Source organism: Carcharhinus amblyrhynchos, chromosome 6, assembly GCF_965287045.1.
Source record: "Carcharhinus amblyrhynchos chromosome 6, sCarAmb.v2.hapA, whole genome shotgun sequence".
Classification (NCBI taxonomy): Eukaryota; Metazoa; Chordata; class Chondrichthyes; order Carcharhiniformes; family Carcharhinidae; genus Carcharhinus; species Carcharhinus amblyrhynchos.
In genome coordinates, this window is record NC_137329.1 from 68,193,711 (window position 1) to 68,217,308 (window position 23,598).

General features: G+C 43.9%; 1 protein-coding gene across 1 annotated transcript in view; it reads right to left on the bottom strand.

Moving 5' to 3' along the window:
- Window positions 1-23,598, bottom strand: part of kdm5a (lysine demethylase 5A) — a 278,206-nt gene that overhangs the window by 237,510 nt on the left and 17,098 nt on the right. Inside the window, exons 2-5 of the mRNA XM_080190586.1 lie at window positions 14,229-14,306; window positions 6,851-6,973; window positions 2,928-3,098; window positions 529-585 (exon numbers count right to left, since the gene is read on the bottom strand). Coding sequence (XP_080046712.1) covers window positions 529-585; window positions 2,928-3,098; window positions 6,851-6,973; window positions 14,229-14,306 — 429 coding nt within the window. The remainder of the gene's footprint in view (window positions 1-528; window positions 586-2,927; window positions 3,099-6,850; window positions 6,974-14,228; window positions 14,307-23,598) is intronic.

Genomic DNA, 23,598 nt, shown 5'->3' on the forward strand with positions numbered 1-23,598 from the left:
CCACCATTCCAAAGAGTGCATAATGACAGAGAAAATAAAAGTTCATGTGCATACAGGACTGAAGGTGGCAGGATACAGAGTCCAAAAGCAGGGTAGTTATCCAGAAGCTTCATAGAAGTTCTGGTTAAGCCACAACTAATGTGGTTCTGGTCACCACACTTTAGGAATGATGTGAGGGGCCCAAGAGGTTGCAGAGCAAAATTAACAGAATGGTTCCAACAATAACTGACTTGACCTGCATGGTGAGGTTGGAGAAGCTGGAGCTGTTCTCCTCGGAGCAAAGGAGATGCAGAGATATGAAATCAGAAAATACTGGAAATACTCAGCAAGTCAGACAGCATCTGTGTAGAAGGAGAAAGAATGCTAACATTTCAGGTTGTGATTCATTAAAACTCTGACAAAATGAAACAACTCATCACCTGTTCATTGTCTACATGAACTGGAAACATTATTTCACACACTGAGGTGATTGGGGGACGGCAGGGAGGGGAAGAAGACTTGCAGCTGATTAAGCAGAGAGTTACCTACCTGATTCAAGGTTTTCACACAGCCAGGAAAGATCTGCATTGAAGAGTTTTCGGTAGTCTATAACAGCACAAATAATCACAGGATAAAACAGCTGATGCAGCAAGGCATTATCAATATTGTAAAAGAATCAATCTCCAGAGGACAATTAACAAATTAAAATTATCAATATCCCCAGAGAGGGAAGGGAAGGGAAGGGAAGGGAAGGGAAGGGAAGGGAAGAGGAGGGAAGGGAAGGGAAGGGAAGGGAAGGGAAGGGGAGGGGAGAGGAGGGAGGGAGGGAGGGAAGAGGAGGGAGGGAAGAGGAGGGAGGGAGGGAAGAAGGAGGAAGGAGGAAACACGGGGGGACGGCGGGGACGTGCTGGCTGGCTGGAATGGCGGGGGCGGGCAAGCAAGCACATCAGGCTTTAATGGCAAAAAACCTAAGTGAACTTTTGGGTGGGTGGCATGATTACAAGCAGTCCCGAGCCAGCATTTGTCCAAAATCCATAGTGGACATCTCCAGTGAGCCTTGAAGCCCAATCTCTGTTTTCATTAAGCCCTCTATTTTCTCATGATAAATGACACTTCAACAGTTTCACCATCTCCTGCTTTCTGCTTCAACACTCTTTAATCCACTCAATTCCTCAAGAGATTAATTCACCCGTGGATGGTCTCTTGACACTTTCACAGTTTCTCATAACTGATAGTGCGAACCGAGTGTTTACTTTTTGTTTCTAATGCCTCACAAGGTGTGACCCATAGAGTGACAGAGAGAGAGAGAGAGGGGCAGAGGGCAGCACATGATTTCTTAATTTCTAGAGTGTTCGAAGGGCAATAAATTCAATTTGAACAATATCTCATTTGTTTTAAACTGCAGCCAGTTTCTGTAACATCTTCCTGAAATAACCAGTGTGACTGCATCCTTGGTTGAAGGAATCTGCAGTGACAATTGGGTCTCGTGAGGGAATGCCAGCAACCATGGCACACTTGCACCCTTCTCACAGTACATCAGCGTGTTGCGTTACAATGGCTAACAACCCCTGTCCTACACATCAATGTTGCAATCATTCATAGCTCCCACCTGCGCAAGGATATTTTGGCCCTGGAGGGAGTGCAGAGGAGGTTTACTAGGCTGATACCGGAGTTGAGGGGATTGAGCTATGAGGAGAGGCTGAATAAACTAGGCTTGTACTCGTTAGAGTTTAGAAGAATGAGGGGAGATCTCATTGAGACTTATAAGATGATGAATGGGATGGATAGGATAGAGGTGGAGAGACTCTTCCCGCTCAAAAAAGACAGTAGGACTAGGGGGCACAGCCTCAAGATAAAGGGGAGGCGGTTTAGAACGGAGTTGAGGAGGAACTTCTTCACTCAAAGGGTGGTGAATCTCTGGAATTCTCTGCCCGTTGAAGTGGTGGAGGCTGCCTCGCTAAATATTTTTAAGAAGCGGGTTGATGGGTTTTTGATAAGAGAAGGGATTAAGGGTTATGGGGAGAGGGCGGGAAAGTGGAACTGAGCCACGACAGATCAGCCATGATCTTATTGAATGGCGGGGCAGGCTCGAAGGGCTAGATGGCCTACTCCTGCTCCTATTTCTTATGTTCTTATGTTCTTATGTTCTATCATAAAATCCTTACAGTGCGGGAAGACCCAGGATATCCCCATAACTCCACATATTTACCATGACTAATCCCTCAACCTACACATCTTGAACACCAAAGGGCAATATAGCCTGACCAATCCACCTAACTTGCACATCTTTGGACCAAGAGGGAAATACACATCTCTTTAACCTGTGCTTAACACTCTCTGCACTCACATTGTCTGTACCTTTAAGACTTGATTACCTGTAAAGACTCACATTCCAACCATTACTTTGTAAACTGAGTTTGTATCTTTATATGCCTTGTTTGTGAACAGAATTCCCACTTACCTGACGAAGAAACAGCGCTCCAAAAGCTAGTGGCATTTGCTACCAAATTATCCTGGACTTTAATCTGGTGTTGTGAGACTTCTTATTGTGGGGGAAAGCCAGAGCCCCCAAAGGAAACTCAAGCAGATACGGGGAGAACGTGCAAACTCTACACAGACACACACAGTCATCTAAGGCTGCAATCGAACCCATGTCCCTCTTGCTGCAAGACAGCAGCGCTATTCACTGTGCCATCCCTCTTATTGCTGACATCGCACCACCTTTTTCCACCACCTCATATACAGGATATAATACATCACATTTTTACCTGTAGCTCTGAAGAAGTCACATGGACTCAAAACATAAACTCTTTTTCCTGCTCTACTGATGCTTCCAGACCTGCTGAGCATTTCTGTTCTGACTTTATCAGGTAGTTTGGCTGCTGTCTGAAATTAACTATTGGAATGCTGTTGAATAAAGTCAAAATGATTATGTTGGTTAATCTTACCGAGAGACTGGCTCCTGTCTGAAACAACTCATAGGGATATAGAATCCTCTCATAGTGTGACCGTAACAGTGAGCCAATACCCTTTCCTTGTGGGTAACTCATTCGACTGGCTACCTTTGCCCATTTTTTCTCCTTGCACAGTGCTTCAAATCCACCCTCACTTGCAACCACCTGCAGAAGGAAAATACATTTTTTAATGCTGAACCGTACAAGATAAAATTAAACAGAATCTGCTTTCCTGGTTGCAGTGGTATTTTTTTTAGCCATTTAAACCAGGGAGATCCCAGCTTAGGTGCCTGTTCTGTGACAGAAAACATGAGCTCCTTCTGGGTGTCACAACCCTTGTTCAAGCTCATGTGTTGCTGATAATATGCCAAGCCAAAATCTTATTTTAAAAGGATTCAACATCGACAACAACTTGTGTTTTGTTGATCTTGTTATAGTGTCTTTAATATAATTACATGTTCCAAGATGCTTAATAGGAACATTACCAAGTAAAATATAACACCAAGTCAGAGAGAGATGGTCCAAAGCTTGGTCAATGCAGTGGATTTTAAGGAGCACCCTAAAGAAGAAAGAAAAATAAAGCAGAAAGGTTTATGCAGGGAATTTTGGAACCTGTAACCATGGCAGCTGATGGCACAACCCTCAATGTTGAAGTGATTAGTATCAGATACAGTCACAAGACCAGAACTAGAGAACAGATACTGAGGATTATGGCACTGTCAAATGGCAAGAGCTCAATACTCAGTAAGGACGTGACTACACTAGAAAGGGTGCAGAGGATATTCACCAAGGTTTTGGAGTGGAGTGTTTCAACGACGGGGAGGTGCTCATTAGGCTGGGGTTATTTTCCTTAGAGCAGAAAAAGCTGAGGGGGGGGCTCATCGATTTGTTTTCCAAATTTGTGATGCATTGAATATATCCACATTCTCAAATTGTTATCAACTGAGATCTCTCAAAAGCAAACAATTCAAACTAATAAACTGCTTCGACTAATGTGATTGTTACAGATAACAAACAAGGTTCAAATTGTGCGGAGGGTGTGGAGAGTCTGCAGAAGGATCTAGATAAGCTGGGCGAATGGGCCAGGAAATGGCAAATGGAATTTAATGTTGGCAAGTGTGAGGCGGTCCACTTTGGTAGGAATAATGGTAGGAAGGATTATTACTTACGTGGCGAAAAACTGCAGCAGGCGACGGTGCAGAGGGACCTCGGGGTCCTTGTGCATGAGTCGCAAAAACCCAGCTTGCAGGTGCAGCAGGTGGTCAGGAAGGCGAATGGGATGCTGGCCTTCATAGCGAGGGGGATTGAATATAAAAGTAGGGAGGTCTTGCTGCGGCTGTATAGGGCATTGGTGAGGCCGCAGCTGGAGTACTGTGTGCAGTTTTGGGCGCCGTACTTACGCAAGGATATTTTGGCCTTGGAGGGAGTGCAGAGGAGGTTTACTAGGCTGATGCCGGAGTTGAGGGGGTTGAGCTATGAGGAGAGGCTGAATAAATTAGGCTTGTACTCGTTAGAGTTTAGAAGAATGAGGGGAGATCTCATTGAGACATATAAGATGATGAATGGGATGGACAGGACAGAGATGGAGAGACTCTTCCCGCTCAGAAAGGATAGTAGGACTAGGGGGCACAGCCTCAAGATAAATGGGGGGGGGGGGGGGGAAGAGAGAGAGAGAGAGAGAGAGAGAGAGAGAGAGAGAGAGAGGGAGGAGAGAGAGAGAGGTTTAGAACGGAGTTGAGGAGGAACTTCTTCACTCAAAGGGTGGTGAATCTCTGGAATTCTCTGCCCGTTGAAGTGGTGGAGGCTACCTCACTAAATATTTTTAAGACGCGGGTTGATGGGTTTTTGATAAGCAAGGGTTATGGGGAGAGGGCGGGAATGTGGAACTGAGCCACGACAGATCAGCCATGATCTGATTGCATGGCAGGGCAGGCTCGAAGGGCTAGATGGCCTACTCCTGCTCCTATTTCTTATGTTATGTTCAACTTAAACAACGGAATTAAAAACAGCTATGGACAAATATCAGATAGTTCAAAATGAAGTTAAAATCTACAGAAGACACAACGGTTAGCATTACTGCCTCACAGCACCAGGGACCCGGGTTCAATTCCTGGCTTGGGTCACTGTCTGTGTGGAGTTTGCACATTCTCCCCATGTCTGTGTGGGTTTCCTCCCAGTCTGAAAGACGTGTTGGTTAGGTGCATTAACACAAACAGGTGCCAGTGTGTGGCGGCTAGGGGAATTTTACAGTAACTTAATTGCAATGTTAATGCAAGCCTTATTTGTGACTAATAAATAAACTTTTTTAAAAACTTTACCTATGCCATAGGGATACTGACCCTCTATTCCTGAGAGCAAACCGAAGTATTTATTTTCTGATTCCTAACAGTTGATGTCAGGCTAATTGGCCTACAGTTCCCTGTTTTCTCTCTTCCTCCTTTCTTGAATGGTGGTGTTGCATTTGAAGTATAGCAAGATGGAAAGAAAACAGAAGAGCATTGGAACAGTGAAAGACATTACAGCTTCAGCAGCAGAAGGTGTGAGGCAGATATAGAGTGAGGTAATATTATAAAGGGAAGTAGGAATTCCTATTGACCAAAAAGATATGGGTCAGTCACTCACCTCGTTCAAACAAAATGTCAAGATGCATGAACAATTTTGTTACACTGGTCAGGAAGGAATACTGAGCAAACCATGTTTTTGGCAGGAACTGAAGACAACGGCTTTGGTCCTGTCAATGTTTAAACTGGAGGAAATACCAGCTTATTGAGGACTGGAGGTCAAACAGGTGTGGCATCAGAGAGATCATGGAGAGGTCTAAGGGCACATCACTGGGAGGCTGTGTCGGGACAGGAATGGAAGTCATTGCAGGATTTTCTCCAGCTACGACTGGTTAGAGAAGAACAGAACCAAGTCAGAGCAGTAACACTCAGCTGGACAACGGAGGAGGGGCTATGGGGGAAGATGGTGTGGTCAACCATGTCAAAGGCTGCAGATGGGTTTAGAAGGATAAGGTCTCCAGAGTCACAGAATGGCATTATGACTTTGATTAGTCCTATTTTAATTATGTGACAGGAGCAGAAATCTGATTTGACAGTCTAAACATGGAGTTTGTGTAAGAACAGAAAATACTGGAAAGGCTCAGCAGATCTGGCAGCAGAGAAACAAGAGCTAACATTTCAAGTCCATATGACTCTTCAAGCTGCACAGCTATACAGCACAGAAACAGGCCATTCGGCCAAACTGGTCCATGCCAACCATGGAGCCCTCCCAGCAAGTCCCAACCGCCCACATTTGGCCCATATCCCTCTAATCCTCTTCTTCAGATAAAGATGAATTTGTGAGGTGACCTGTTCGAGGGCATAAAAGGAAAGAGGCTAGAGATTAAGTGGTTGTTTGAATCATAGAATCCCTACAGTGCAGAAGGAGGCCATTTGACCCATCAAGCCTGCACCGACAACAATCCCACCCAGGCCCCATCCTTGCAACTCCACATATCCACCCTACTCATCCCCCTGACACTAAGGGACAATTTGGCATGACCAATCAACCTATTCTGCACATCTTTGGAGCGTGGCAGGAAATCAGAGCACCTGGAGGAAACACACATAGACATGGAGAAAACGCGCAAACTCTATACAATGAACCCAGGTCCCTGGTGCTGTGCAGTGCTAACCACAGGGCCACCCCAAAGAACAATGTTTTTGTGGGGTGTGTCAACACAGGCAGATTTAAATGGAGGAACAACGTTTACAATAATTAGGGGCGTCTCAACAAATACATGAATAGAATGGGAATAGAGAAATATCCCCCCCACAAGTGTATGGGGTTTTAGTTCAGCTTTATGGTCATTTATTTTCAGTACTTATAAATTTGCTGTGCAGAAAAAAAATCAAAATACGTAAAATTGTTCCGACCTTACTGAGTGTGTATAAATCCAACATTTTCCTCTCCACGTGTGGGATTTTCAGTGTGGATCCCTGCAGTTCCCAGAATTTTGCTATGTGATCAAGGAAATTCAACTTCACTCGAGTTTGTGCCTGAAAGAATACAACAGCTTGGTCAGTTGCGACTATTGCTGAAAATGTGCATGACTCGAAAGTAATTTCAGTGTTGTATCAACAAAACAACAGCAGTTTTGCTACAAATGATTATGAGCCTTAAAATATACATTGGGTGAAAGTATTCACAGGATAGGTAATTCAACAACTGAATCCATTCTATCAAATGAACTTCATATGCAGGACAATATAAATTTCAGTCAGAGGAAAAATTGGCTGACAGTATTATTCAGAAAGTCAGATAAAGGGAAAAGATAACACATCATTCATCACTAATAAGAAGCTAGGAAACAGTTCCAGCTTATTATAAAATATTGCCAATCTTTAAAGAGGTGGAAGCCAAAGTATGCACTTGTTACAAGTATCTATAAATATAATAAAACTCACATCACTTTTTCTGAAGTGCAACATTATATCCAGCTTTTATTTTTATTTGATTTATTGTCACATGTATTGGTATACAGTGAAAAGTATTGTTTCTTGCACACTATACAGACAAAACATACCATTGATAGGATATATGGGGACAAGGAAAGAAGAGAGTGCAGAATGTGATGTTACAGTCATGGTTAGGGTGTAGAGAAGAGTCAGCTTAATATAAGGTAGGTCCGTTCAAAAGTCTGATGGCAGCAAGGAAGAAGGTGTTCTTGAGACAGTTGATATGTGATTTCAGACTTTTGTATCTTTTTTCTGATGAAAGAAGGTGGAAGGGAGTTATGTCCTGGGTGCGTGGGTCCTTGATTATGCTGGCTGTTTTTCCAAAGTAACGGGAAGTGTAGACTAAGTCAATGGATGGAAGGCGCACATTCCTCACAAAATTATTCACTCCTAAATTCACAATGAAAAATGGACAAAATGATCCAGATTTTGTGTAGTTGCATCAAATACCGGTCAAGTATCTTTCATCCAAAACCTTCAACGTTGATTGATTATAATTCAGATTTCAGATACCATACAGATTTCAGATACCTTACACTACAATAGCCAAAGCTAGCTACGTTGAAAGTAAACAAAATAGCTGGAAAAGTAAAATGTATCATTGAATAATAAATACAGGGTACCTGGAATAAATTTTCTTTTTGACAGGCTCACCACAAAAGCAAATCACAAAGTAAACAGTGCAATCAAGGTTCAAAGTGCAGTTTTTGGAAGTATTTGGTTTTTGAATTTACAGATAAAGAATATTCAACCTGTACAATGTATTTCACCTCATGCAAACATCATCCAACTAACGTTGAAATGGAGTTAACCTGTAACTTTACCAGAAGAATGGTAGGCTGTAAACCAAACAAATAACTCGCAACAACATTGCCAAGTATTTATTTCCTCACAATCTATCCCTGGTGAGCAAGCAAAGAAAACAACATTTTCCAAGGAGAACACTGGAAAGAGCAAGACCTCTTGCATATGAACCACAACAGCTGGACTAGTTCCTCCCATTCAAAGCTCTTGTCCAAAGATGGCGATGTACAGTTCTGACCTGCGCTTGTAGCCACAACTAAGAGCTAGTCTCAATAACAGTGACCATGAAACGATTGTCAACTGTCGTTTGAAAACTCATCTGGTACGACCTTTAGGGAAAGAAATCTGCTTACCTTATCTGATTTGTCCTACATTTACTCCACACACACAGCAATACAACTGAGTGGTAACTGCTCCTTCCAAAATAACTATCAAATCATTGTAAAGCCCAAAAAAAGGCATGAAACCAGTCAGACGACATGGCATCAACCTCAGCACCAGAAGCGACAAGGGCACACCCAGCCATATAGATACTGCAAAACCCTCCTTAATAACATCTGGGAGCTTGTGCTAAAGTTGGGAGAGCGATCAAACAGACTACTCAAGCAACAGTCTGACATAAATCATACCTTACAGATAGTGCCCCAGAAAGCACCATCATCATCACTGAGTATCCACCAAGACCGGCAGCACAGTGGTAAGCAGTTGTGAGGGAATAGCCATTGGAGTCCTCAACAGTGACTCTGGACCCCATGAAGTCTCATGGCATCAGATGAAACGCGGTGCCAAGGAATACTCCCACTAATGACCACCTCTTCCTAATTAGCCCAACTCCTACTTTCAGTACTAATTCAGTACTCCTCCATTTTGAACACCATTTGGAGGAGGACTGAGGGTTGTGAAAGAAGCAATAAGAGGGAGAATCATACATGACCTTGGCCTCACATAGTCTTAGGAAGAAGGACCACTGGACAGTCCTTGTGGAATTGAAGTCAAGCTTTCACATTAAGAATATCAATCATGCTGTGTGGCAGGACCATTGTGCTAAATAGATTCCAAGCAGATCTAGCAAGTCAAAACTCGGCATCCATAAGGTGCTGTGGGCCATAAGCAGCAGCAGAGTTGTACTCAGCCACAATATGTAACCTCACGGCCCAGTACAACCCCTACTCTACCATTACCACCAAGGGGATCAACTGGTTCAATGAAGAATGCAGGAGGGCATGCCAGGAGCAACACGAGTCTTATCTAAAAATGAGGTGTCGACCCAGTGAAGCTACAACAGAGGACTATTTACACAGAAACTAGAAGCAGGAGTAGGACATTCACACCAGCTCCACCATTCATTATGATCATGGCTGATCATCGAATTCAATATTCTAATTGCCCATATTCCTTGATCCCTTTAGCCCCAAGAGCTATATCTAATTTCTTCCTGAAATCAGATAACATTTTGGCCTCAACTTCTTTCTGTGGTAGTGAATTCCACATATTCACCACACTCTGGGTGAAGAAATTTCTCACCTAAGTTCTAAAAGATTTACACCTTATCCTCAAACTATGACCCTTATGGGCGCCCCCACCATCAGGAATGTTCTTTCTGAATCTACCCTATCTAACCCTGTTAGAATTTTATAAGTTTCTATGAAATCCCCTCTCATTGTTCGAAGCACCAATTAATATAATCCTAACCGACGTAGCCAGTTTTTGCTGATGACACCAAGGCCAAGATTGGTGTAGTAGTGGATGAGGTGGAGGGCTCTTGCAGCTGTGAAGAGACATTGATAGGATGCAGAGTTGGGCCGAAAAGTAGCAGATGGAGTTTAACCCTGATAAGTACGAGGTGATTCATTTTGGTAGGACAAATTTGAATGCGGATTACAGGGTCAACGGCAGGATTCTGAGGAAAGTGGAGGAACAGAGAGATCTTGGGGTTCATATCCACAGATCTCTGAAGGTTGCCATTCAAGTGGATGGAGCTGTAAAGAAGGCTTATACTGCATTAGCATTTATTAAAAGTTTGAGTTTAAGAGCCGTGGGGTTATGCTGCAACCATACAGGGCCTTGGTGAGGTTCTGGTCACCACACTATAAGGTGGCTCTGGATGCATTGGAGACAGTGCAGAGGAGATTTACTAGGATGCTGACTGGTTTGGAGGGTAGGTCTTATGAGGAAAGATTGAGGGAGCTGGGGCTTTTCTCTTTAGAGTGGAGGAGGATGAGAGGCGACTTAGAGGTTTATAAGATGATGGGAGGGATAGATAGAGTGGACATGCAGAGACTATTTCCTCGGTTAGGTGTAGCTGTGACTAGGGGACATAACTATAAGGTTCAAGGGGAACAGAGACTTCCCCGGGAATTATAGACCGGTGAGTCTCACTTCTGTTGTGGGCAAGGTTTTAGAAAAAATTATTAGGGATAGGATTTATAGTTATTTGGAGAGTAATGAATTGATTGGAGATAGTCAGCATGGTTTTGTAGCGGGTAGGTCGTGCCTTACTAACCTTATTGAGTTTTTTGAAAAAGTGACCAAAGAGGTGGATGGGGGTAAGGCAGTTGACGTGGTATATATGGGTTTTAGTAAGGCGTTTGATAAGGTTCACCATGGTAGGCTTCTGCAGAAAATGCAGATGTATGGGATTGAGGGTAATCTAGGAAATTGGATCAGGAATTGGCTAGCAGATAGGAGACAGAGGGTGGTGGTTGATGGTAAATATTCGTCATGGAGTTCAGTTACGAGTGGTGTGCCTCAGGGATCTGTTTTGGGGCCACTGCTGTTTGTAATTTTTATTAATGATCTGGATGAGGGTATAGTTGGGTGGATTAGTAAATTTGCTGATGACACCAAAGTCGGAGGTGTGGTAGATTGTGAGGAAGGGTGTCATAGTTTGCAGGAAGACTTGGACAGGTTGCAGAGCTGGGCCGAGAGGTGGCGGATGGAGTTTAATGCGGAGAAGTGTGAGGTAATTCACTTTGGTAGGAATAACAGATGTGTTGAGTATAGGGCTAACGGGAGGACTTTGAATAGTGTGGATGAACAGAGGGATCTAGGTGTATGTGTACATAGATCCCTGAAAGTTGGGAATCAAGTAGATAAGGTTGTTAAGAAGGCATACGGTGTCTTGGCGTTTATTGGTAGGAGGATTGAATTTAGGAGTCGCAGCGTTATGTTGCAACTGTACACAACACTGGTGCGGCCGCACTTGGAGTACTGTGTGCAGTTCTGGTCCCCACATTACAGGAAGGATGTGGAGGCTTTGGAGAGGGTGCAGAGGAGGTTTACCAGGATGTTGCCTGGTATGGAGGGGAGGTCCTATGAGGAGAGACTGAGGGATTTGGGGTTGTTTTCGCTGGAAAGAAGGCGGCTAAGAGGGGATCTTATTGAAGCATATAAGATGATTAGAGGTTTAGATAGGGTGGACAGTGATAGCCTTTTTCCTCGGATGGAGAAAGCTAGCACGAGGGGGCATGGCTTGAAATTAAGGGGGGGTAGTTATAGGACGGATGTCAGGGGTAGGTTCTTTACCCAGAGGGTGGTGAGGGATTGGAATGTCCTGCCTGCTGCGGTTGTCAATGCGCCTAGTTTGGGGGCGTTTAAGAGATCCGTGGATAGGTTTATGGACGAAAAGGGATTGGTTTAGGTGAGAGGGTCATTGTTTTTTTTAACTGGTCGGCGCAACATCGTGGGCCGAAGGGCCTGTTCTGCGCTGTAATGTTCTATGTTCTAAGGTGGGAGATATAGGAGGGATGTCCGAGGTAGATTGTTCATTCAGAGTGGCTGGGGTGTGGAATACACTGCCTGCTGCGATAGTGGAGTCAGACACTTTCAGAACTTTCAAGCACATGGAGCACACCAGAATGATTGGGAGTGGGAAAGCTCGGTCTTGGTTTTGGACATAGTACAATAGTACAACGTTGAGGGCCGAAGGGCCTGTACTGTGCTGTACCGTTCTATGTTAGTCACTCCTCATTTAACAGATTTGCCATTTCAGGAATCAGCCTGGTAAACCTTTGTTGTATTCCCTCTATAGCAAGGACAGTTTTCCTCAAATAAGGACACTACAACAGCACACAATACTCCCTGGTACTCCTTACCAATGCCCTATAGAAAAACATCCCAATCCTTAAACTCAAATCCTCTCGCTTTGAAGGCCAACATACCACAGGCCTGTAGTAACTGCACACTTACTTTCAGTGACTTATGCACAAGGACACCAAAGGTCTCACCGTGTATCCACTTCACTCAATTTATACCATTCAAGTAACTGCCTTCCTATTATGCTACCAAAGTGGGTAACCTCAGATTTATTCACATTATACAGCTTCTGTCATGCCCACACACACACAGCCTGTCCAAATCATGCTGAAGCATCTCTCGACTCTCCTCCCAACTCACCTTCCCACCTAAATTGTAATCTGCAAATGTGGAGATATACATTTATTTCCCTCTTCCAAATCAATAATACACAATGTGAACAGCTGGAGTCCTTGCACAGATTCTTGCAGCACCCCATTAGTCACTGCCTGCCAATCAGAAAAAAGCCCATTTATGCCAACTTTTTGCTCCAAACCTGCCAACCAGCAATTCTATTCATCAATTGAATTCTATTCAATTCTAATCATAGAACATAACAGCGCAGAACAGGCCCTTCGGCCCACGATGTTGCGCCGACCAGTTAAAAAACAATGACCCTCTAACCTAAACCAATCCCTTTTCATCCATAAACCTATCCACAGATCACAAGACATTACCCGCAAACACGTGCTTTAACTTTACATGCTCATCTGTTATATGAGACCTTGTTGAAAGCCTTCTGAAAGTCTAAATAAACCATATCCACTGGTTCTCCTTAGTCAACTTGACTAGTTACATCCTCAAAGAATTCCAATAGATTCATATGCATGATTTTCCCATGGTAAATCCATGTTGACTTTTGATAATGCCACTGGGCCAATCCCCTCCCCGATCCCTCCCCCCAATGCCCCTCTCCCATCACCTTTCCCCCTCTCCCCCCCAATGCCCCTCTCCCATCACCTTTCCCTCTCCCCCCCAATGCCCCTCCCCCACCCCCTTTCCCTCTCCCCCCCAATGCCCCTCCCCCACCCCCTTTCCCTCTCCCCCCCAATGCCCCTCCCCCACCCCCTTTCCCTCTCCCCCCCAATGCCCCTCCCCCACCCCCTTTCCCTCTCCCCCCCCAATGCCCCTCCCCCACCCCCTTTCCCTCTCCCCCCCAATGCCCCTCCCCCACCCCCTTTCCCTCTCCCCCCCCAATGCCCCTCCCCCACCCCCTTTCCCTCTCCCCCCCAATGCCCCTCCCCACCCCCTTTCCCTCTCCCCCCCCAATGCCCCTCCCCCACCCCCTTTCCCTCTCCCCCCCAATGCCCCTCCCCCACCCCCTTTCCCTCTCCCCCCAATGCCCCTCCCCCACCCCCTTTCCCTCTCCCCCCAATGCCCCTCCCCTCTCCCCCCCAATGCCCCTCCCCCACCCCCTTTCCCTCTCCCCCCCCCTTTCCCTCTCCCCCCCAATGCCCCTCCCCCACCCCCTTTCCCTCTCCCCCCCAATACCCCTCCCCCACCCCCTTTCCCTCTCCCCCCCAATACCCCTCCCCCACCCCCTTTCCCTCTCCCCCCCCATACCCCTCCCCCACCCCCTTTCCCTCTCCCCCCCCATACCCCTCCCCCACCCCCTTTCCCTCTCCCCCCCCCATACCCCTCCCCCACCCCGTCCCCAATCCCCTTTCTCTCCCCCAATCCCCCTTACCTTCTGCCAATCCCTCCCCTGCCCCTCCCCACCCCTCAATATCCCCCAACCACACCCCCATCCACCCACCCCTCCCCCCTTCCCCTCAGTACCCCCAACCCCTCCCCATCCTCCCACCACTCTTCTAACCCTCCCCCTCCATTTTTAGTCAGATTTCCAGCATCTGCAGTATTTTGCTTTTTAAATTAATTAACAAACCAGTCAAGTGTCATGACACACTGTCCTTCTCACCTCAAGCTCATTGAGTCGCTGTATTCTTGGTGTGAAGTGGAAGTTTTTCACCTCACAGGCAAAAGGTGGTTGCCAGTCCTGAAAAGGAAAACAAAATTAAAAGCTTCTTACACAAGTTAAACTTACATTCCTCATTGAGAAATTTCTACTTGTTAAACTGTCAATTTCAGAATAATTTTAAAGATAATCTCATAAGTGGTTTTGAGTAACCAGTATTAGTATTCATGTCTCATTGTGCATTAGATGTGCCCATTTGACAGAACTCTTGCTTCTGTGTTAAAAGTTCACTATGGATTAACCACATAGGTTTATCCAACAGCAGAATGATTACAAGATTGGCAACCAATCCAATATGGCATTGGGGGAAAGAGCACTACTGGATTATCAAAAGGTGTCATATTTTCAGAATAGAATGCTTGGGTTAAAACTGGGAGAATAGGAGGGTTGGTATCATTGAAGGACAACATTAATGATATTGTGCAAAATAGGGAACTAGCATACCTGGTTCAGCTGGGGAGCTAAAATCGGAATAAAAGATCTTGCATGGAGTGCTTCCTGCCTGCTGCCAGGGTAAAGGATATTGTGAAATGGATGAAAATTTGTTCTTGGAGCTGGGGGCACAGAGCAGGGGAAGGAATGGTCAGAAAACATGGCCAATGTTGCAGCCAACATTGGAGTTTCTGAGAAGTAGTTAAGGAACAGGACCTCAAAGGTGTCCTATCAGGATTAATTCTGTGCCACCTGTTAATGAGTATACGAGCAATAAGAAAAAGCAGGTTAACAAATGGCTGGAGAAATGTTGGAGGGCTTCAGATTCCTGAGACACTGGAGGTAATTCATCATCGGAGGAACCTGCCCAACTTTTGTCCTCAACAGGACTGCGCGCTATGTCTTTGTAGAGAGATAAGTAAAGCTGTAGAGAGGTTTTAAACTAATTTGACAGAAGTGAGACGCTCTAGACTAAAGCTCTGTAACAGAGGAATAATGGCGCACAAAGGACTGGGAAAGAAAATTACTTTAAAATATATTCATTTAGAAATAAAAAGGGATCAGGCCTGAGGGAAAATGAGGGAATCTCAGATAGGCTTAAGAATTTACACATGCTGAAATAGTGTGGTAAATAAAATTGGTCAACGTCAAGTATAAAATTCCATATGGGACTGTGAAGAATAACAATAACCAAGACTTGGCTTAAATCAGGCATTGTTAACGTAATATTCCAGATTCCATCTCCTGTGGAAAGCAGTGCTATCCACAGGAGACGAAGATTAAGGAAACTGCCTTGAATGCATTACCTGAACTTACACATAAGCATAAACAAGGGTCATGGATGGAGGGGTACTCAATGTTAAAATGGCGACACGGGTTTGTTGGGCCAAAGGGCCTGTTTCCCGTGCTGTCTTGTTCTTTGACATTACACCATATGTTAACTAACCACTGTGCCATGACAGCAAGTATTTTTCCTAATGGAGGTCTGTAACTACTGGTGTTCCACAGGGATCAGTGCTGGGACCTGTTGTTTGTAATATACACGAATGACTTGGAAGAAAACAAAACTTGGTCTGATTAACAAGTTTGTGGATGATACCAAGATTGCTGGAGTTGCAAATAATGATGAAGATTGTTAGAGAAGAAGCAGGGTATAGATAGGCTAGAAAATTGGGCAGAGAAATGGCAGATAGAATTTAATCTGGACAAATGTGAGGTGATTCAACTTAGTAAATCCAGTTCAGGTGGGAGCTATAATATAAATGGCAGAACCATCAGAATCACAAGGAGGCACAACTTCAAGGGTGGGTGGGGGGGTGGGAAGGGTAGGGTGCTCAGTTGAGGTACATTAGAACAATGGAGGTGCTTGGGTTAAAAACATTGTGTGAAATAAAAAAAATGTAAAGCAGGAGTGAACAGTTGCTTTTCAGTCTCGAAGGAACTATACAAACGAAAGCCAGGATTAAGATTCCTGGCTTGGTCACTGTCTGTGTGGAATTTGCATGTTCTCCCTGTGCCTGCGAGTGTTTTCACTGGGTGCTCTGGTTTCCTCCCACAGTCCAATGATGTGCAGGTTAGGTGAACTGGCCATGCTAAGTTCTCCCTCAGTGTACCCAAGCAGGCACCGGAGTGTGACGACTAGGGGATTTTCACTGTAACTTCATTGCTGTATTAATGTAAGCACGCTGCATTTTTCACACATACAACAATATGCTAATGTGTATTAATATGGTATAGAATTGGGTATAGAGCAATGGTCTTCAAACAGTCAATCCTGGAGTCTTGCAAAGTTAATCGCCATTGTGTGGGACTCCGACATATTTTAACAACAAATGAATCAGCTCAATGACTGCTGAACTGCAGGCACCAAAACGTGAACTAACCTGGGTGAAGGCTAGGTGATGAGGAAGGAGCCAGGGCCCTCCAAAAGGTGGGCAAAAATCCACTGGAATAGGAAAGTGAATTTCTTTTTGAGTGTCAAAAGCAAGACCAATTGTCTCATTTGTCAAAAACGTAGCCTCGAGTAAAAGATGTAATTTGGAACAGCATTACAAGTCCATGCACACATGCAAAATTGTAAGAAAGTTCCCAGTAATTTTGTTATTTAACTGGGAGGACCACAGGCCCAATTTCAAATTGAACACTGTCACACGTGATCAGTGCAGTGAATGTGACATGTTCCTCCTCCGCGGTTCAGTTCAGCTCATTCAATTTTGTACTAATGTCCATAAGATATGCCAAGTCTAACAGCCATGCACCTTATTTTTAAGGAAGGTAACAATTTCAGGGAGCAGATCTAAAAATCTGTTGGACTTTTCCTCGACTTAACCACCTCACATCTACATGAAGGATTAATTCTTTGTAGATGGCATCAAGTTCATCGAGTAATGAACATCACTTGTTCAAATCACAAAGAAAGTTAGGAAGTTAAAAGGAATGTTGCAAGCTCAACAATCACCTTTTTCAAAACCTGTGGCTTAAGGCAAGACTGGCAAAGAGGAGTCCTTTCATATTCGCCATCTGCTAGCAAAATAAAAGAAACTGTTCACCAATGGCAAAGTTATCAAGGAAGTTATGATGGTTACTGCTAACAGACTGTTCAAAGACTTTAAAAACAAAAACTAAATTATGACAGCCATCAAGAACATGCCGCTTGATGCTTTAACAGTAACCAGAAGGGCGGAGTTGTAATCGAAGATGTTTCTTAGCAAATGCACTTAAACTTATCATGCCGTGAATGTTTCTCACCGCAGTTTGATGAGTCAGCAGACATGACGGATACAGTCCAGCTTTAGTTCATATGGCATTCAAAAATCCAGCAACAAAAGAGGGCTTTCTCATTCTCTGCCATCAGAGTGGACAAGAGGCAAGGATGTCCGCAATGAATTTAAAAGATATGTGACTGAGAAAAACATTCCAATCAGGAATCTAGTTTCAATCACAACTGACGGTGCATCATCAATGCTCGGTGTCAACGCAGACTTTTGCTGCATTTTGCAGAAATGATCCTGAATGCCCCTCCTTTGTCAATTATCACTGTGTTATACACCAACATGCACTAGTGAGCAAAGTTATTGACTTCTCTTGTGTAATGACAGTTGTTGTCGTCAAGATCATCCACTTAATATATATCAGAGCTCTGCAACATCACTTGCTCAAATCATTACTAGATGAACTTGATGCCATCTACAAAGAGCTAATCCTTCATGCTTAAGATGAGATGCTTAAGTTGAAAATAAGTCCTCCAGAGATTTTTAGATTTGCTCCTTGAAATTATAACCTTTCTTAAAAATAAGGTGTACAGTGAGCTGTTACATAATGCATGGCTGCTAGACTTGGCCTACCTTATGGACATTAGTACAAAATTGAATGAGTTGAACTGTGAAATGCAGGGGAAAAACAGAGACTTGTCACTCATGATCAGTGCAGTGAATGTGTTCAGTTTGAAAGTGGGCCTGTGGTCCTTCCAGTTAAGAAACAAAAATACTCAGCACTTCGCAAATCAAGAGAAAATCCAACAGAAAGGGTTTCATCCAAACAAATTCAGTGACCAGCTGAACAAACTGGAAAAGGAACTCAATAACTTCAGGAGTTAGACAAAAATCGAACAAATTGTTGTTTGTCTCAAATCCTTTTCTTCAAGTGGATATTGGCGAACTGACAACAAAATTTCGGCAAGTGCTCGAACAAAGCAGTAGACTTGACATGGAAATAATCACCATGCAAAATGACAAAGCTGAAAACTAATCAAAGGACAAAGACTTTTGGAGACTTGTAAACAGGGAGAAATACCTTATTCTGACTTCATGTGCACTCAAGGTGAAGGTCTATTTTGGTTCCACACAGCTCTGAGAGCTTCCCCCCAGCTGAAAATCAAGTCCAAGTGTCTCACTTGTCTTACAGACACCCATCTAATGGACTGTATGAGACTGGCCATCTCAAACTCTGACCCAGACTTCACACCACTTCGATAGTATGCAAGCACAGGTGACACGCTAAGAATAGATGGTAGCAAGAGCTAAGAAGGGCCAAGAGGGGATGTGAGAAGTTTTTGGCAGGTAGGATCAAAGAAAACCCTAAAGCTTACTATAGGTATGTCAGGAATAAAAAATATGACTAGGGTAAGCTTAGAGCAAGTCAAGGACAGTAGTGGGAAGTTGTGCGTGGAGTCCAAAGAGGTAAGAGAGGTGCTAAATGAATATTCTTTTATCAGTATTCACACAGGAAAAAGACAATGTTGTCAAGGAGAATACTGAGATACAGGCTATTAGACTGGACGGGACTGAGGTTCATAAAGGAGGAGGTGTTAGCGATTCTGGAAAGTGTGAAAATAGTTAAGTCCCTTGGGCCAGGTGGGATTTATCCTGGGATTCTCTGGGAAGCTAGGGAGGAGAATGCAGAGCCTTTGGCTTTAATCTTTATGTCGTCATCGTCTATAGGAATAATGCCAGAAGACTGGAGGATAGCAAACGTTGTCCTTGTTCGAGAAGGGGAGTAGAGAAAACCCAGAGTGAGCCTTATTTCTGTTGTGGGCAAAGTTGGAAAGGATTATAAGAGATAGGATTTATAATCCTATATTTATGATGGGCGGCACAGTAGCAAAGTAGTTAGCACTGCTGCTTCACAGCTCCAGGGACCTGGATTCGATTCCCGGCTTGGGTCACTTTATGTGTGGAGTTTGCACATTCTCCTTGTGTCTGCATGGGTTTCCTCTGGGTGCTCCGGTTTCCTCCCACAGTCTAAATTGACCGTAGATGCAAAAGTTTGAGGGGATTATTGGGTAAAATACGTACTGATTGGGGGTAGGGCCTGGGTGGGATCGTGGTCGGTGCAGACTCGATGGGCCGAAGGGCCTCTTTCTGTACTGTAGGGTTTCTATGATTCTATAATCATCTAGAAAGGAATAATTTGATTTGAGATAGTCAACACGGTTTTGTGAAGGGTAGGTCACGCCTCACAAACTCTATTGAGTTCTTTAAGAAGGTGACCAAAGAGGTGGATGAGGGTAAAGCAGTTGATGTGGCGTATATGGATTTCAGTAAAGTGTTCGATAAGGTTCCCCACGGGAGGCTATTGCAGAAAATACGGAAGCATGGGATTGAGAGTGATTTAGATCAGAAATTGGCTAGCTGTAAGAAGACAGAGGGTGGTGGTTGATGGGAAATGTTCATCCTGGAGTTCAGTTACTAGCGGTGTACTACAAGGATCTGTTTTGGGGCCACTGCTGTTTGTCATTTTTATAAATGACCTGGATGAGGGCAGGGAAGGATGGGTTAGTAAATTTGTGGATGACACTGAAGTCAGTGGAGTTGTGGACATTGTGGAAGGATGTTGCAGGTTACAGAGGGACGTAGATAGGCTGAGGGGTGGCAGGTGGAGTTTAATGTGGAAAAAGTGTGAGATGATTCACTTTGGAAGGAGTAACAGGAATACAGAGTACTGGACTAATGGTAAGATACTTGGAACCGAGATCTCTCTGCTCATCCAAGCTACCACGTGCATAGATCCCTGAAAGTTGGCACCCAGGTTGATAGGGCTGTTAAGAAGGCATACGGTGCATTAGCTTTTATTGGTAGAGGGACTGAGCTTCGGAACCATGAAGTCAAGTTGCAGCTGTACAAAAGTCTGGTGCGGCCGTACCTGGAGTATTGCGTACAGTTCTGGTCGCTGCATTATAGGAAGGATGTGGAAGCATTGGAAAGAGTGCAGTGGAGATTTACCAGGATGTTGCCTGATATGGTGGGAAGGTCTTATGAGGAAAGGCTGAGGAACTTGGGGCTGTTTCCGTTAAAGAGAAGGTTAAGAGGTGACTTAATAGAGACATACAAGATGATCAGAGGATTAGATACGGTGGACAGTGAATGCCTTTTTCCTCGGATGGCGACGGCTAGCATGAGGGGACATAGCTTTAAATTGAGGGGTGATAGATATAGGACAGATGTCAGAGGTGGGTTCTTTACTCAGAGTAGTAAGGGTGCGGAATGCCCTGCCTGCAACAGTAGTGGACTCGCCAACATTAAGGGCATTTAAATAGTCATTGGATAAACATATGGACGATATTGGAATAGTGTAGGTTAGATGGACTTTAGATTAATTTCACAGGTCAGCGCAACATCGAGGGCTGAAGGGCCTGTACTGCGCTGTATCGTTCTATGTTCTATGAATGTTATGCATAAGTCACCCTATTACAGAAAAGATATTATTAAACTAGAAAGGGTGCAGAAAAGATTCACTAGGATGATACCAGGACTTGATGGTTTGAGTTACAAGGACAGGCTGGATAGACTGGGACTTTTTTCCCTGGAGCGTAAGAGGCTTAGGGGTGATCTTATAGAAATCTGTAAGTTATGAGAGTCAAAGATAGTCAACATCTTTTCCCAACGGTAGGGAAGTCTAAAACTACAGGGCATAGGTTTATGGTGAAAGGGGAGAAATACAAAAGGGTCCAGAGGGGCAAATTTTTCACAGGTTGGAGAGCGTCTGGAACGAGCTGCCAGAGGCAGCAGATACAATTCTGTCTTTTAAAAACCATTTAGACAGTTACACAGGCAAAATGGGTATAAAGGGATGTGGGCCAAATGCAGGCAATTGGGATTACTGGGACTAGCTTAGTGGTAAAAACTGGGCAGCATGGACAAGTTGGGCAAAAGGCCTGTTCCCACGCTGTAAGTCTCTATTACACACAAGAGGAAATGATGTCCTGCATAAGTACATTTTGGAGGTTTCAGTGAAGTCGAATATTTAAGAATAAATCTCTTGCTGTATTTTGATGCCAAAAATGATTTTGTGCTTAAAAAGATTGGAGACCACTGATATACAGAGTATACTTGCAGATGATACTAAATTCAGGAATGTAGCAAACTAGGATAGGAGCAAACTTCAAGGAGCAAAAACAGAGTAAAGGTTGATGTACTTTGCTGAAGATCAGTGAAGCATTTTCACATGAAGAATTAAACAATGTAAATTGAACAATGGTTTTAAATTTTTTTTCCTGAATTCTGGGATTCACTAGCAAGACATGCTTTACTGATTATCCCTAACCGCACTTGAAAAAGTGGTGGTAAGTTGCCTTTTTGAACTGTTGCAGTCAATTTATGATAGGTATATCTGCAATGCTGTAAGCAAAGAAGTTTCTGGATTTTCAACCAGCCACAAAGAAGTGGCAATATATTTCCCCAGTAAGAAGTCTCATAACACCAGGTTAAAGTCCAACAGGTTTATTTGTAGCAAACGCCACTAGCTTTTGGAACTGGCTGTTGCTTCGTCAGGTGGGTGGGAGTTCTGATCACAAACAGGGCATATAAAGATACAAATTCAATTCACGTGAATAATGAGTGGAATGTGAGTCTTTATAGCTAATCAAGTCTTAAAGGTACAGACAATGTGAGTGGAGAGAGCATTAAGCACAGGTTAAAAAGACGTGTATTGTCTCCAGACAGGAAAGTTAGTCAGATTTTGCAAGTCCAGGCAAGTTGTGGTGATTACAGATAGTGTGACATGAACCCAAGATCCCGATTGAGGCCGTCCTCATATGTGCAGAACTTGACTATCGGTCTCTGCTCAGCAACTCTGCGTTGTCGTGTGTCATGAAGGCTGCCAAGGCCTCAACCTGTCCGGAAACAATACATGTCATTTTAACCTGTGCTTAATGCTCTTTCCATTGACACTGTCTGTACCTTTAAGACTTGATTAGCTGTAAAGACTCACACTCCATTCATTATTCACGTGAATTGAATTTGTGTCTTTATATGCCCTGGTTCTGATCAGAATTCCCACCCACCTGACGAAGGAATAGCCAGTTCCGAAAGCTAGTGGTATTTGCTACAAATAATCCTATTGGACTTTAACCTGGTGTTGAGAGACTTCTTACTGTGTTTACCCCAGTCCAACGCCGGCAACTCCACATCATGACTACCATCAACATACTTCCAATCAGGATGTGATGGAAACCTGCTTGTGGTGGAGTTCCTGTGTTTCTACTGCATTTGTTTTCCTGGAGATCCTCAGCTTGGGAGTTGCTGTTGAAGAAGTCATGGAAAGTTGTTGCAGTGCATTTTGTAGATGCTACATACTACAGTCAGTGGAAGAGGGAGTTAATATTGGTGAAAAGGGTGTCAATTTCTTTATCCTGGATGTTAGGGAAGGAGATTGTCATCGACTTCAGGAAGCGTAAAGCAGAACAAGCCCCTGTCTACATCAATGGAGACAAAGTAGAAAGGGTCGAGAGCTTCAAGTTTTTAGGTGCCCTGATCACCAACAACCTGCCCTGGTCCCCCCATGCTAACACTATAGTTAAGAAAGTCCACCAACGCCTCCACTTTCTCAGAAGACTAAGGAAATTTGGCAAGTCAGCTACGACGCTCACCAACTTTTACAGATGCAACATAGAAAGCATTCTTTCTGGTTGTATCATAGCTTGGTATGGTTCCTGCTCTGCTCAAGACTGCAAGAAACTACAAAAGGTTGTGAATGTAGCCCAATCCATCATGCAAACCAGCTTCCAGCCATTACTCTGTCTACACTTCTCACTGCCTTGGCAAAACAGCCAGCATAATTAAAGATCCCATGCACCTTAGACATTCTCTCTTCCACCTTCTTCCTTCAGGAAAAAGATACAAAAGTCTGAGGTCATGTACCAACCGACTCAAGAACATCATCTTCCCTGCTGCTGTCAGACTTTTGAATGGACTTACCTCGCATTAAGTTGATCTTTCTCTACACCCTAGTTATGATTGTAACACTACACTCTGCACTCTCGTTTCCTTCTCTATGAACGGTATTTTTTGTCTGTATAGCGCGCAAGAAAATACTTTTTGCTGTATACTGATACGTGACAATAATAAATCAAATCAAGACACAATTACATGGAATTACGATGAAG